The sequence below is a fragment of the Sus scrofa genome, chromosome 13 (genome assembly GCF_054392235.1).
Source record: "Sus scrofa isolate SSC_HxYL_T2T_F1_AM1 chromosome 13, Sscrofa_HxYL_maternal_Yorkshire_Landrace_v2.0, whole genome shotgun sequence".
NCBI classification, from domain to species: Eukaryota; Metazoa; Chordata; class Mammalia; order Artiodactyla; family Suidae; genus Sus; species Sus scrofa.
In genome coordinates this window covers 144,557,251-144,573,024 of record NC_139395.1, presented here as the reverse complement: position 1 = coordinate 144,573,024, position 15,774 = coordinate 144,557,251, and the positions used below count along the sequence as shown (strand labels likewise).

The 15,774-nt window shown below is 39.1% G+C and overlaps 1 protein-coding gene across 1 annotated transcript in view; it reads left to right on the top strand.

The window, feature by feature from the left end:
* Positions 1-1,446: 1,446 nt before the first annotated feature.
* The window catches only part of FGF12 (fibroblast growth factor 12), a 577,959-nt gene continuing 563,631 nt past the window's right edge, over positions 1,447-15,774 (top strand). Inside the window, exons 1-2 of the mRNA XM_021070057.2 lie at positions 1,447-1,504; positions 1,686-1,828. Coding sequence (XP_020925716.1) covers positions 1,816-1,828 — 13 coding nt within the window. The 5' untranslated portion in view covers positions 1,447-1,504; positions 1,686-1,815. The remainder of the gene's footprint in view (positions 1,505-1,685; positions 1,829-15,774) is intronic.

Below are 15,774 nucleotides of genomic sequence, written 5' to 3'. Positions count from 1 at the left end.
TTGTGACCTCTGTAATCCTGTATGCGAGGGTTTTCATTCCTCAGTGCTGGGTGCAGGCAAGCTTCACTGAGCCACAGCAGTTCAAACAGGAGTCCTCCACCAATGTATGTCCATGTCTGGCTGAGCCATCATTATTAATATTTGTAATCCTGGCCCTAAGGCATTGGAAAAAATCCCAGGCTGCCTTCTGAATCCCCAGAGGAAGATGGGGTTATGGTCCGCCTGTTTTTTTGTTGGGAAGTACATTTTATTGTATTTTAGTGTTTGGAAAATTGGGATTAGAAGTCTACTGTGGAGCGATCTTTGTGTAACCTGGGTGTGTGATTACTCTGAATATCCCTTCCCTTAGCCATTCCAGGTATTACTTTCTAGATTTGTTTTTTTATGCCTGAGAATAAACTGTTATTCTCAAGGAGAGACTATTCTCTTAGGAGGATTTTGACTACTGGAAAAAAGGTAGTAAATTCACTCTTTCCCTGCTAAACATATTGGAGATAAACTGAGTATAGTGTGGGCTTTAAAAATGTTCTGATGTGAAAATAGTACTTTAAGGGATTGTTGGTTTTGCGACCTTCCCTAGAACCTTACACAAGAAAAGCACTCTTCCTCTGCATCTTTATGAAAACAATTACATATACAACTATAAAGTACTTTTATCAATAAAGTGCCTCCCCACCTTTGGAGACTCTACTTCTTGGTAGATTGTTGGAAAGAAGCTAAAAGAGCACCGCAAAATGTCCTTGGTGGCTTTGTGGCTTTGTTGTTTTGTTTTCGTTTTTTTTTTTTTTTTACACGTCCTGGAGCCTGTTCATAGAACAGTTTTCAGGTGGAGGCCAAAGAGATCTTGGGGAGGCAAGAAAACTCACTCTGAATAGCAAAGAAGCGGGAGATTATTAATCTTTGGTAGCTCTGGGACTACTCCCACCCCATACCTGAAAAAACAAAGCGAATACAGGAAAGCAAAGAGAAACATTAAGTCCGTGGGGGAAGTGGGTAGAAGAGGAGGAAGCCAATACCTGAAAAGTTGCTGCAGCAACTGGAAGAGAACCCCAAATTGTGACCATTAAATAGGATTTGTAAATATCCTCCTCTTTCCTCCCTTCTGTTTCTGAGTAAAACCATACCCAGCCCGCAGACCCCAGTTTCCTGTAAGGCTTCCTGTAATCCAGCCTGGAAAATTATATTGGATTGATACACAATCCCAATCCAATCCATTTTCTAGTTTGCAAAGGAAAATCCGGTCCGACGTTTATTTTTAGCAGCGCTCCCTGTGACCGAATGCTACAGCTCTTCAGCGGGGATAACTGAGGATCGTATTGGGGAGAGAAGCAAAGAAGGGCGGGGGAGCGGGAGGCGGTGAAAAAGAGAGGGGGACGCCCTGCGCATGCGTGCCAGCGCCCATGCAAATCTGCTGTACATCCAGAGAGCAAAGTGGGATGATCTGTCACTACACCTGCAGCACCACGTTCGGAGGACAGCTCCTGCTCGCAGCTTCTAGACCCAGGTAAACCCCCCCCAAAACCGAAACAATCCCCTCCCCCCACAACAAACTGAGCGGGCATGGTGCATGCATGTCGATACCAGGTCGCAGCCTATCCCCTGTAGAGGCAATCTGCTGCTGCTGCTGCTAAGTGTCCTTTGGTGGCTGATTGCAGCTTCAAGGTTTAAGAAATCCCATCTTTCAGGAAGCCTGAGGGGAAGAAAGGAAGTACGGGCGAAATCATCAGATTGGCTTCCCAGATTGGGGAATCTGAAGCGGGCCCACATCTTCCGGCCAACTTCCATTGAACTTCCCAGTACTCGAAAGGGACGGAAATGGAGAGCAAAGGTATGTGGCTGTCCCCATCGGGGGACTTCCCGCTGCATGTGCGTGTGGCCAGGGCAGTCCTCAGCGAGGGGACTGCAGTGCTTGGGGAGCGAGCATCATACTAGGTCGATAGGAGGAGATGCTATGTCCGTTGCAGCACCAGGGAAGTGTGGCAGGAAGGCGACTTCTTTTTAACTCCCACAGCTTGGAAGACAGTGTTTAATACTCCATCAGTTGCGTAGTGAAGTGTGATGAGTTTTTTTTTTTTTTCTTCCTTCTTTTTAGGTAGGGGGGTGGGAAGAGTCTTTGTATGGTGGGGGAGGAGAGGCGTGTTGATAAAGCAATTTCTTTTCTGTTAGAATGGATGTGTTCAAGTAAATATATTTCATTGGCTTTAGGATTGCTGACAGGCATGTTTGTATCTGATATCCAATAATGCATTGCTATAGAAAAAATGTTTGGATTTCTCCACCCTCACCCCATGAAGATGATATTCCTGGGTGTATATGACCACATCCTACTGCATTTTGAATATATATCAGCAGAGAAATTGGGTCTCTTTGAAACAGTGTGCGTTAGAACTGACCTCTAAGAAGAACAGTGTATCAGAGTACTGCTTGGCTCCAGGCATGATGCATATACTAGTTCTGGATATGTATATATTAATATTCTCCTCGTAAGCAAATCTGCATAATGTACACACACTAACTGGTAAATGAACTATAAAAATCAACTTTTGATAGCATATTTAACCCATATAAGCAAGATGGCCATTAAAATTATAAGATTGGGTAGCCTTTGGGTTTAACTCCCTCTATGCAGGTCTCTCCCTCCTCCTCCTCCTTAAAACGCCCACCAGCTTATAAGAGTCTTGAGTGATGTGGCCAGATATCCAGTAGGAATATTGGATGTATATAATTCTGGTGAAACCAGAAGAAATGATGTCAACTTTTATGAAACTATATTCATTACCCAGAACTCGAGAAGCTATATTTGAAACATGGTTTTATTTTTAAACCAGGAATGTCAGTCATTGTGGTAATGTGCTCAGGATCAGGGAGTGATGGTGGGTTACCTATTTCTGGGCTGATTAATAAAAATGGAGTGTCAAATGATAGCAGGTACGTGTTCAATACAGTATCCAATTAGAAGAGTTAAAGTATCTGAGCCCAGGTAAGCATTTACAGTATGAAAATAACTGAATCAACATGGATTCAGACAAGCTGGGAAGTTTTGAGATCATTCATTCCTATGATTTGCTGATGGCCATTTCCTTGACTAACAAAGATGTACATATATGAGAGACCCTCATGTCTATAAATATACAGGAAGCATATATTTATTAACTCTATTGTAGAATCCATTTTAAAATGCGAAGCCAAGTCTTAACTTGCAGAGATCTGTAATATTCCAGTTGATTAAGTATTTCTGGAGCCTAAGATTAACCGCAGGAAGAGTATCATTTTACTTAGAAGCAATTTTTTTATTTAGAGGACCCCTGCTATTTGCTTATTAAACTTGGTTATTGGGCAAAGGTTCTTGGTAACATTTTTGCCTCCAATTTATAGACTAATTCCTGGCCCGTCATAAAAAGGGAATGTATCTCTTAACAGTATTTTTAAATTTCTCTTGTTTGCACATAAAATATACTACATGTCACGCAAAGTTCCAGGTGGTTTGTACCTCCTGCCAGTGACAGTAGTATTCTAGTTATTCTGCCAGTCTTGGGATTCTGGAAAGGAGAAAGAACTTCAGAAGTATATCTGAGACCAATCCGGCCAGAAGTTCTACAGCAGTCCAGAGATCAATGATACACGCTTGAATCAAAGCACTGACCCAAAGGCAATGAAGAATTTTGCCCCAAACTGATATTGTGGTCATTTTGCAGAGGTGCCATAATTGCTTCAGGCAACAAACATGACGAAGGTCCTTCTGCATGTTAATTTCTAAGACTTCCTTTACGAAACTGAATTAGTCAGCTAGTGATCATATGGAGAATGGGTAATTATTTACACATTAGTAGCCTCACTTTCTAAGTTGATGTAAATGGCACACTGACAGTAGCTACCATGAAATTTTTATTATAGAAGAAAAAATGTTTATTAAGAGGAACGTGGAGTTCCCTGGTGGCGCATTAGGTTGATGACCTAGTATTGTTGCTGCTGTGGCACAGGTTTAATCCCTGGCCTGTGAACTTTTGTATGTTGTGAGTGCAACTAGAAGAAGAAGCATATATTCATATCCCATTGGAATTGGTGGGTCTTAAATACTTTATGCTGCCATGTACAAACTTCTTCCTTTAAAAGATTCAAATTTAATACTAGGAAGGCATTCTCAAATGTAAGCAGATTTACTTAGTTCTTTCTACTGGCGACTCTCTTAATACTCAAAAAGTATTATTACATGATACAGTTGAGAGTTCAGGAGTTCTTCATCCCAGAAAAAAATGTAATGGCCCAGTTAATCTTGAATCTTGTTGCCAGGATTTGACAACTTTCACATTACCTTGGCATTTGAAAACCTTTCGTAGAGCACTTATCCAGTCTCCAGCAAGTTGAGCATCATTCATTTACAAATAAGATTTTTTTTTTTTTTTGCTTCTTATTGCTTTGCGTCACCTCCTGTCTGTCATCTGGGTAAAGAGGAGAGGAAAATAAATCAATTGACCTGGCAATCAATTTATGATATAATTTCAGTGACCTTATGTACAATGTTAATTAATATTGCCTCAAAGATTTGGGTTGGTGCACAGACCGAACAGCCTTGCAGTGATTCACAGACTTGGTTGCATGTTAGGATGATCTGGCATGCTTTGTAACATCCTCATGCCCGGTTAAACCCCATACCAGTTACAGCAGAATGCTAGGATAGGAGAGAGGCATAGGTGTTTTTTAAAGACCCTAGGTATAGCAGTGTTTGGGAACCACTCTTCTAGCCTCTTGATAACTGAAATGTGTTTTGGAGACCATTTTTTTTTTTTAGAATTGTAGAATTCCTATCTTCACTCCAGGCTTATTGAATCAGAATCTGATTTTTAACAAAATCCTCAGGTTATTTGCATGCACTTTAAAGTTTGAGAAGCATTGATTTAGGGAAAGGAAAGAGGTGTTTTTTCCTATCTCTCCCTCTCTCTCTGTCTCCCTCTCTCCCCAGTCATATGTCTTCTCTGTTCTTCCCTCTCCTGCCTATGGCCATACCTTTTCTTGTCTTGCTAGGTTCTCAGGCTGGCATATTGGAAACACCTGTGGAGCTTTTAAAGCATAAGGATGCTTAGGCCACACCTCTAGACATTCGGGTTTAATTGGTGGAAACTGGGCACAGGCATTTTAAAAAAGTGATCCAAATGAATAGTGAAAGTTAAACATTGGTCTAGGACCTTGCTACTCAAGGTTTATCCCATAGACAAGCAGCATTAGTATCACTTGGAAACTTGTTAGAAACGCAGATTCTCTGGTCCTACTCTAGACTTACTGAACCAGATTGGCATTTCAGCAAATCTGCTTGTCATTTGTATGCATATTAAAATTTAAGAAGCACCCGTTTAGACCTTAGAGGACTGGCTTTGTCTACAAATGACACTCCTCTGGGCACCTCAGTATAGAAAATTTGTTATCATCTGATTAATCAGCACAGAAGCTCCTGGATATGTGAGTATATTATAAGTTTTTTAAATTGTTTTTGGAGAGAATGGAAATAAAATGAGAAAAATTTCTTGCTTCATGGTTATAGCAGAAAACAGACTCCCTTTTCAATACCCTCTCTCTTCTTCCTCCAGCCATTTAATTTCAACCTCTTGATGATCTTTAAACACTTATTCTATAGGTTCATTTTAAGCTCCTGAAAATGTCCTGGTATTAACCCATGGTATTGTGATGTTAGACTGCTTAAATTGAGGCATATCTTAGTGTTAATATGGTATTACCCTCATCCCACTGTCATGTACCTTTGTTCAGTTCTTTTGAGATTCATTTGATATGTTTTTTGCCCCTTAAAGTCTTCCCTGACCTTTAATTAATATTTACTGACATAATTTTACATGACCTAAGTCCTTATTTGTCCCTCAATTACTGCATTTCTCACAAATCAGAATTGTAATTTTTGTGTTCTTTATTTAAACAAACTTTTATTGAGCATTTGCTATGTTCCCAATGTGCTTAATTCTGAGAATGCAGAAGAAAACTAAGATACAGTTTCTGCTCTTAAAGATCTCACTCTCAAATCTCCATTAATAGTTTAACTTTCCTGTGGGCATAATATGAACCAGTAACATTCCTGCAGGTACCCAGGTGCCTGCATCAGAACACTTTCATTTATATAGTAGGGACCTAGATTATATATGTTGAATTGTATAGCCTTCATTAGTTTATGATACTATGTTTATTGTAAATTGGGAGAGGTGAGAGAATATTGGCTACCAGAAACATCAGTTAGATTCCAGAGCATAAAAGGTAATAAATAACTGGAACTGCTTTCTTTATAGAGGACTTCACATGTGTTCCCCATGAAAATTCAACTGTGTTCTGAGTTTCACACCAGCATTAGAGTCAGGCCAGGAGCATGAACCAACATATATAAGGGATAGAATAATATTTCTTTGAAGGTAGAATGGTTCATCTTGCAGTCAAGAAAGGAAATATGTACATAGTTTATCAGAGCTAGGAAGTGATATTAAGAAAAAGATACTTCGTAGTTGAAAACCAAACATTTAAACCTTGGAGATCATTGCCAGATAAGTAAAATATAAAGCAATAAGAAACAACGGAATAGGCATTGGGCATAGGAGATCCCTGTTCTTATCCCAGCTCTAATGGTGTAACCTTGGACAAAGCACTTTTCCTGTCTAAATCTTAAAGATTCTTAAATATCAAAGGGAGTTCATTTCATTTAATTCAAAATATTCAAGGAGCTGCCACACGGCTCTAGGCACATTGTTAAATGCAGGGGACGGAAATGTAAACAGCGCATTGTGTTGCCCTCCAGGAGCTTAGAGTCTGGGGCTACCTCAACAGGCTCAAGAGCTATTGACTTCTAACATTATATTTCTTCTCCATTCATCTTTCAGAGTTCTAGTGGGTTACCCAGGAGACTAGAATATAAAGTCTTAGAGTGATTAATGATCTCGACAGAGACACTCAACATTCCACAACACGAATGCCAGTCCTTTGTCCCATTTTTGATGTCCTTATGCAAAGTTGTTGTGTGGGAGAACATATGAACTCTTGCTAAGTATCTACCTTAGAAGCTATTCCAACTGACTAGCTACCTGGCTAGTAACCTAGTGTCTTAGTCAGGTGGTTATTATGAAGCTTGTTAGCATCAGTGATGAGTCTGGAGGTGGCCAGTTGTCTCTGACATTTCCTTATCTCTGACCCTACTAGGTGTCATGTTTTGTGCCTACTGAATGACCAATAATTATGGTATATTGGATTTGTTAATCTTGAGTTTCCTAATATGTCACATATTAACAGTCATAAGTAACACTTACTGGACACTATTTTTTTCTAAAGGGCTTTTAATGTCATCTCTCTTAAAACCTTGTGACTAAACATGTTAACTCGATTTTGTAGCTAACAAAACAGAGGACCAGAAAGACTGACTTACCAGTCCATTTTACCTTTATTTCTCTGTAAAATAAGAATTCTTGTCCTGTCCTAAGGCCCATACATAATATTGTGACGATGAAATTAAACTCATACCAATAAAGCATTTAGAGTTTAGAATTATAGTCTTTCATTATTATTAGCTGTGTTTGTCTTTTCATTAGGAGCTCATCCTAGAGGGGAGAAATGAATCCTTTGCCATTTTTATAGTCTTAGCAGCAAGTGTACTGCATAGACGCTCGACAGACCATCTCCATTGACTTCTGTGAAGGATTTAATTTACCAACAGGGATTTCTTTTTTGTTGACTCTATATTTTTTGTGAGAAGTCCTTAAGTACATGAATTTGTCTCTCTGTTGCTTGGACTTAGTGTCAGGGCAGTTATATAACATTTTGTGGGTTTGGAGATGGAGATATATTGGGTCCAGTATTATACTATGGTTGGGTTTAAAACATAAACTGTGTAAAATCCGGCCACTAACAGAATTTACAGTTAGCACATCTAAATCCCTGGGCACCCCATGGTACATGAGACTTGGGATTTTTAAGGAGCCTTTCAGGTGATTAGGATGTGCACTATCAATTAGGAATCAATAGATAAGGTCCAGGGTGATTAATATGAAACTGTAACATGAACCCATGTCCCATGTCAGAAACACTGCAGGACTCCTGCTGCCTGGACCTTAACTCTTATTATCGCCCTCTTTAGTGTTAAGAGTATACATGTATGAGAGAGAAAATAATTCTGTGCTACAGGCCTGGGTTAGAAAATAGACATGCTAATAGATAGCATGTGTCAGGCTAAGAAGACACATTACTTCCCCCAGTGTCTTCATCCTCATCAGGATTCTTCCATGCAGAGGATGGAGGATTTTGTTCCAGAATCTATGTCTATAGTTCTAGTTTGCTATTCTCTCCAGTTACTTTTTGAAACAGTCTTGGTCTCCTTGTCTTTAGGGATGTGGGACTCCCACCCGGGGAGGCTGTGGTACTTTGCTGCTGTGATGCAGCTGATGGTTAGGTTGGCAGAAGTCCCAAAGGACACCTGTTGCCTCTCCACAGATCTTTCTTTTTTTAAAGCGTGTACTCTGCCTGGCTTTTTACCTAAGACAAATCCCACCACCAGTGATTCACAGGGCACAGATAATTGAAAGTAGGCTTTAGACATTGTAAAAAAATTTTAAAAATTAAAAAAGGAAAAGGAAGTGCTATTCTGTGGTGAGGCTTTTGTTTCTGTAGAGTTTTTGTTTCTATTTGTGGACTGGCCATTAGCCTGAGAAGCAGCCCAAAGAGGCTAAACTGTAGGAAAAAAATCAAGAAGCTTTCAGAGGCCATTCAGAAGATAACTAAGCACATCAAAGATTCCCCAAGCTAGCAAGCAGGAGAAAGCAGCAATGCCAATTTGCCAATCTACCCCAATAATTCCTACAGTTATCATCCATGTGAAATAATTGGGTTTTTCTCAATTCCCAAATACTGATTCCAAACATGTTGAACAAACCTCATCACAAGATAAATTGGAAATTCCTTTTTTAACCTTTGGAAAACCAAAAATCTAGATGTTTCTGACAATTAAGGAAAAACGTTAAGGTGCTTTTGCCCTTAGTCTCATTCTCCTACTAAATTGGGTTTAGATGCTCTACAAATTGGAGAATTTCACCAGATTTATTACACGATCATCCTAATTGTCAAAAATCTAGAAAGTTTGAAATTAGATTATTTAAACATTTTTTTCCCCAAAGGTACGTGTTTCATTTCAAAATATTTTTAACATTTCCAGCTCTACTTAAAATTGAATTTGGTTGACTTTTTTCTTTCTTCTGGGATTTAAAAGAGAAATATTTGCTGTGTGTCAAGAGAAAGGTCATCATGTAGATCATGCTTTATTTGCAAGCCTACACATAATTCAAAATGAGATGATAATGGACTTTGCATCAGCGTTAAAAGCAAACTGGTAGTGCAAATATAGCAAAATCCTCAATAATACTGAGAGGAGGGAGACAACCAAAGCAATTTTAAAACAAGATGATTGTTGATTTATTTTATTTAATAAGCTATAACGTATTGAGTGCTTACAATGTGTTAGATTCTCTAAGGCTGAACTTTTTAAACTGGGCTCTACATACTAGTGGGATAATGAGATTATGTACTAGGGTGATTTGATGAGGCATAGAAAACAAGGTGCATGTTCTGATGAAGTAAAATTAAGATTAGGTGCTGGAAAACCTGGGTTCAGATTCTAGCCCCTCTATTCAGTGGAGAAACTTGGGGAATGTCTTTCTTCTCCTCTCTGGAGCTCAGTGTCCTAAATCTTTTATGTGTACACACATATACTCTATTTGACTATTGATTTCTACTTTCTCATGAAGAAATTGCTTTTTCAGCTTATTTGTATTCTTCCTTTACTTCGTCCTTTTTAGACTTGATGTCTATAGAAAATAAAACAGGGTGGTCATAATTACATTAATTTTTAAAGACCCAGTGTGGATTTGAGCTAGCTTTTTAAAGTTTTATTGAAGTATAGTTGATTTACAAGGTTGTGATCATTCCTGCTGTCCTATTAAGTGATTAAGTTATACATGTACCCACATTCTTCTCTTTCAGATTCTTTTTCCGCATAGATTATCACAAAACATTGGGTGGCGTTTTCTGTGCTATAGAGCAGGTCCCCGTTGGCCAGTCATTCCATGGCTTCTTAAAGCTATGAGTTGTGTGACTGAATTTGTTGGATCTGTAGCTGGGTTGAGCAGTTGAACTGGGTTGATCAATTAATTTGGTTCCCTGTGAGAAAGCACTAAGACTGGGGTGGGGGGAGATACTTGCTGAGAGTTTGTAGATTGCATGATAGTGACCACATATGAACCCAGGTATGTCTGAACCATTGGGTGGTTGCAGTGGCCTTGAGAAAAAAAGCTTGGCTCTTGGGTGTCTAGAGACTTGGATTTCAATCCTGATTCCTACCCCAATTCCTTGTGTGAGTTGAGTTGGTCACTTTGTTTCTCTGCCCTTATTTCTTCATCTGTGAGATAAGGGCTGGGGTCAGAGGGAAGGCTTCTTTTATCTATGGAATTGTGAGAACCAGCATTTGTGAGATGTTTGTGTAAGGACTCCAGTGATTATGTTCTGTTTAAGGATTCGTGGTTGGTGCCTTGGGCTCTCTTATTTCTTTGGTTAACTTGGTGGCATTTTTGCTCATCAGATGATACATTATCTTTTTTGTAATTTTTTTTCACCCACCTCATGTGTCTTTACAAGCAAGATTAGTTTATTTAGACATCAATTATATGCAAAGTTGATTTAGTGGATTTTGTTTCCTCCCTCTCTCCCAACCCTAACCAGCATTCTCCCCCACCCTAAAAAAAAAGGAAGACAGAGGTATTGCCAAGGAGTCCAAGGCCTGAGCGTTTTACTGACATTATAGAAAGGACATTTGATTTTCTTTTAGTTCATAGTCATTAGTAACATATTACTAAAAAAATAATTGCGCTCAGTTCATCATTGTTTTCAAACAGTTAAAAAACCTTTTCTCTCTTCTGATGTTTGATTGGCTACCCATCATTTGTGATACAAGAAGCTGTTTTTACTTCCAGATAAAAGTTATCCAGAGTCTAATGGTTTCATGATTAATAAGCTGAATTTCTTGGTTGTGCAGAGAATACAGTTTAGTGATGGGATAGACTATTTTCCAGCCATTAATATGTCATGAACATGAGTTATAATCAGAAATACTTGTGATATAATCACGATAATTATAAAAAAATAGAGATTTAGTTATCTGCAGTGATTACAATAGTGTAAAATGTGTGTGTCCATGGACAAAGACTAGCTCGTAATATGTGAAAGTGGCAGATTTGGGTAATGATGATTGTATGGGGAGGATTTTTTCCCTTTTCACATCTTTCACTGATAATTTTATTATATTTTTTCCATGAAGCACTAGTATTCTAGGAGTTGGGCTCAGTTATAAACTTTATAAATGAATCTACCTAAACTGAACTAAAGCAAAGATCTTCCTGCTTGATGGTTTCATGCTTTATTCCTGTGAGACACTGAAAAGACATTTGAAGTGATAACTGAGCCTTTTGAAATTATGCTTATATAGCTTGTACTGTGTAGTGGGCACTGTGCTTTACCTGTAGTGACTCGCATAGTCCCAACAGCCCAATGAGGGCGGCATCGCTGCTATCCCCGTTTTAGGGAGTAGAAAATCCTGGCATAGGGATGTTAAGTGACTTGACCAGGTCACATAGCTTATACGTTGCAGACAGGCTTCAGCGTCCACGAGCTTAACCATGGCTGAACCTCTAAGGCACACCTTGCTCTGGTCTGGTAAGTCAATGAACAGAGCTTCCTTTGTTACTGAAAACTAGTCTAGCTGTATACAAAGGCATAAAAATGTACAGTTTATCAGCCTTCAGGATGCTGACCTCTGCAGGCTCTGGCTCTCCCAAGCCGTGGATCAGTAAGAGCCAGACTTGGGGACGCATGAAGAATTGCTGCCTGCTACCAGGTGGCCATGAAAATCACCTGCTGCTCTTGTGCTCCTGAGGTGGTTTCCCAGTCCAGGGGCTCACGTCAGCATGGGGTCTCACCTTCCCTCTCTCTCCTCATCTTGAACAGCTGTCCTGCTTATCTGGGAAGTTCAGTGATATGGTAGAAAGATTATAAGGCTCGAATGAGGGACACAGCTACCAACTTGTTCGTCACCGTCATTTGGGCAAGATTTATCTCTGTGTCTTTGCCTCCTCATTTGTACAATGGCTCTTTCAAGATGACCAGGACAAGTAACATATATCACGAATTATAATATAGCCAATAAATGTACATTAACATTCTATAAAATATATACAACACTGTATCTAGGAGTTCCCGTTGTGGCTCAGTGGTTAACGAATTCGATTAGGAACCATGAGGTTGTGGGTTCGATCCCTGGTCTTGCTCAGTGGGTTAAGGATCTGACACTGCTGTGAGCTGTGGTATAGGTTGCAGATGCAGCTTGGATCCTGCGTTGCTGTGGCTCTGGTGTAGGCCGGCAGCTACAGCTCTGATTTGACCCCTAGCCTGGGAACCTCCATATGCAGTGGGAGTGGCCCTAGAAGAGGCAAAAAGACAAAACAAAACAAAACAGTATATCTAATAAATATGTATATGTATTTTTTATATTTCTATAATGAACCAAGTATAAAATCAGTACTTCATGTTAACAGCTGCTGCTCTTGTGATTATTCTCCAGCCCTCGGGCTTGCTGCTTCCTCTTTTCCTGTGTGGGGCTAGATTCTTGCCTCAAACTCCTCACTATCTCATTAGCCCTTGGCATGGAGCTGGAGGCAGCTTTCGGTGTTCTCCACGCCGCAGCACAGGAACATTCCTGACACAGGACCGGACTCCTGCCTGCTATTGGCCACCACGGCCTTTCTTCCTCTCCCTACCCATTCTTCCTTTCCCCACTGTGGCCCCTCCTCCCTACCTTGACACCAGCTATGCTTGGTCGAGAACTGGTCCCATCCTGCATCCTTTTCTTTAGACTGCTGACCCTTGCTGCTCCATTCGTTTTTCCTTCATTCTGTCGAGTTCTAGTTCACTCATTTTTTGCCCCTGGTTAGAACCACCAGAGTGCCATGCAACTGTGCTATGTGGTTTAAAACAGTAGTTTTTAAGACCTACTGGTTTAAGTCATGCTATAAAGAGTAGTGACAGAAATAAGAGAAATCCACTAATTTTTCTGGTCAGAGTTTTACTTATTTGCTCCCATTCTGTGGCCTAAAATGAAGTTGCATTTCCTCAGAAGAGAGAACTTGCCTGTTGTGATAGCAATGTTGACCTGTCGGTTAGGTCCAGGGAACATCCCATTATTCAGGGCAGATTAGTGAGAACAATTTTCTGCCCAGTTGTACCTAGTCAGGGGTTTTCAGCCATAAGAATTTATTATAGTAACTTGTAGTCTTGTTGAAAGCTTGGATTTCTGGGTCTCCCTCTAATAGTTTCTGATTCAGTGGGTCTGATGCTGCTAGTCAAGGGATCACTTTGCGAACCCCTGGTGTAAACAACCCTAGTCTCAGATTCTCTTGTACTTTGGTGTCATATCTAGAAATAAGTGTGCATTTTATTGATCATTGGGGAATATTATAATAATATTCCTGGGGTAGCATTCACATGAGGGAACTCTTTAGCTTAAAAGAGTAAACAAGATCACAACTAGAAAATCACCTCAGTATCACTCTACTACACACTGGTTAATACCAAGATCCAAGATCATATGAGTAATGTATGCAAATAACACATGTTTAGATTTATCCATTTATCTGTATGCAAATAACACATGTTTAGATTTATCCATTTATCTGTATGCAAATAACACATGTTTAGATTTATCCATTTATCTGAATGCAAATAACACATGTTTAGATTTACCCATTTATCTGTATGCAAATAACACATGTTTAGATTTATCCATTTATCTGTATGCAAATAACACATGTTTAGATTTATCCACTTATCTGTATGCAAATAACACATGTTTAGATTTATCCACTTATCTGTATGCAAATAACACGTTTAGATTTATCCATTTATCTGTATACAAATATCATACAGATTTATCCATTTATCTGTACCATGCACATTGCTGGGCATCAGGAGTAGAAATGAAAAAAAAAAAGAAAGCCACAGTTTCTGACCTCGTGAAGACCTCACAGACTAGTTTTTGAAGATAGATACAAACAGAAGCCTAGGAAGAGCTGACAGATGGCAGTGCATGTGAAAATTTAGATGAAATTTTAAATATACTTTTAATATCATATCTTCTGTGTGGATTGCTCTGGCTAGGTGTTATAGACCAAGAACCAACGAATAAGATAAGATTTATACCTTCTGTTACACTAGATATAGAAATATAATCTGTGGGAATACAGAGAAGGGAATTGGCATTGGAGGTTGGTTTTGCAGAAAGGATGGAACTGAATCGTTGGAAATATATTTCAGGCTGATGAACTAGTATAAGCAAAGGTATAGATGGCGTCATTAATATACCTGTAGCAACTAGGACAAGATTAAGTGATTGGTTAATTCATTCATCTAGCAAATATTCGATAAGCCAGGCACTGCTGCTTCTTTTCTGCTACTTCCTAGTGGAAGATATTGGGCAAGATTCCTATTCTCCCTAACTCTAGAAATTCTCATTTATATGCCAGAGCAAATAACAGCATTTATTCAAGGAGTTGTTTTGAGGATTAAGTGAGATAATGTATGAAAGTATTTATCACACTGTCCAGGATATAGTAAGCACTCAACAAAATGTTAAATAACTCCAGACTGCCTTATAATCTCTGGTACAAAATCAGAGTGCTAGATATAGTAGCAATAAGAAAAATCCCTGCCCCCATGAAGCAGGTCAAGTTGGGGATAGGATACAGTGAATGATGAAATGGAAGATTAGAAGAAAATTGTCGAGGCCTGTTACAAATTATGTGAGTAATGATAACTTACATTTCAAAAATATTAATTAATGTCGATTGTCTTTTTTAAAAAAATTAGATTCCAGGGCTTTTACTGTACAATTCTATTTGCAAAGCTTCAATTATTCTCTAGCTTTTCAAGAAAATACCCAGTGCACAGAGCAAGGTATACTTATAAGCACACTGCCGTGGTCAGAAGAAATGCTGTGATCCAGTATTTCTCTCCATGACTTTTGCCAACCTCTGCTGCTGACATGCTTCCCTTGCTTAATGGAACAGTGAGTTTCATTTCTATACACTTTTGGCTCTCAATCCCTTGAAATTTTTGCATTGAAGCTTATATTGGTATTTTAGGGGAAAGGTCCAAAAAATCTTTTTGAAACATGTCAAGCTCAAAAATTGCGCCCTGATGATCTAGAAATTATTATCAACTCAGAAGTGTAAGGACAGGACAAACACTGTACAAGTACTAATATGCAGGCATTTTGCAACTACGCTATATAAAGGTCTTCAAACTCTCCTTAAGTATGTGAAAACTCAGAAAGCAATATGTTTGTCTTCAACTGTACCATCACTCTTACAGTGGTATGTTTTGATATTTTGGCTTTCTTTAGAGAAGGTAGAAACATTAGAAAGAGCCATTTCTGAACCCAATTCTGGTTTTGATTCTTTTCTGCTACTTCCTAGTGGAAGATATTGGGCAAAGTTCCTGGTCTCCCTAACTCTAGATATTCTCATTTATATGGTGGAGACAATAATAGCATTTATTCAAGGAGTTGTTTTGAGGATTAAGTGAGATAATGTATGAAAGTGTTTATCACACTGCCCGGGATATAGTAAGCACACAACTAAATGTTAATAACTCCGGACTGCCTCATAATCTCTGGTACAAAGTCATAGCCATGGCGTTTGC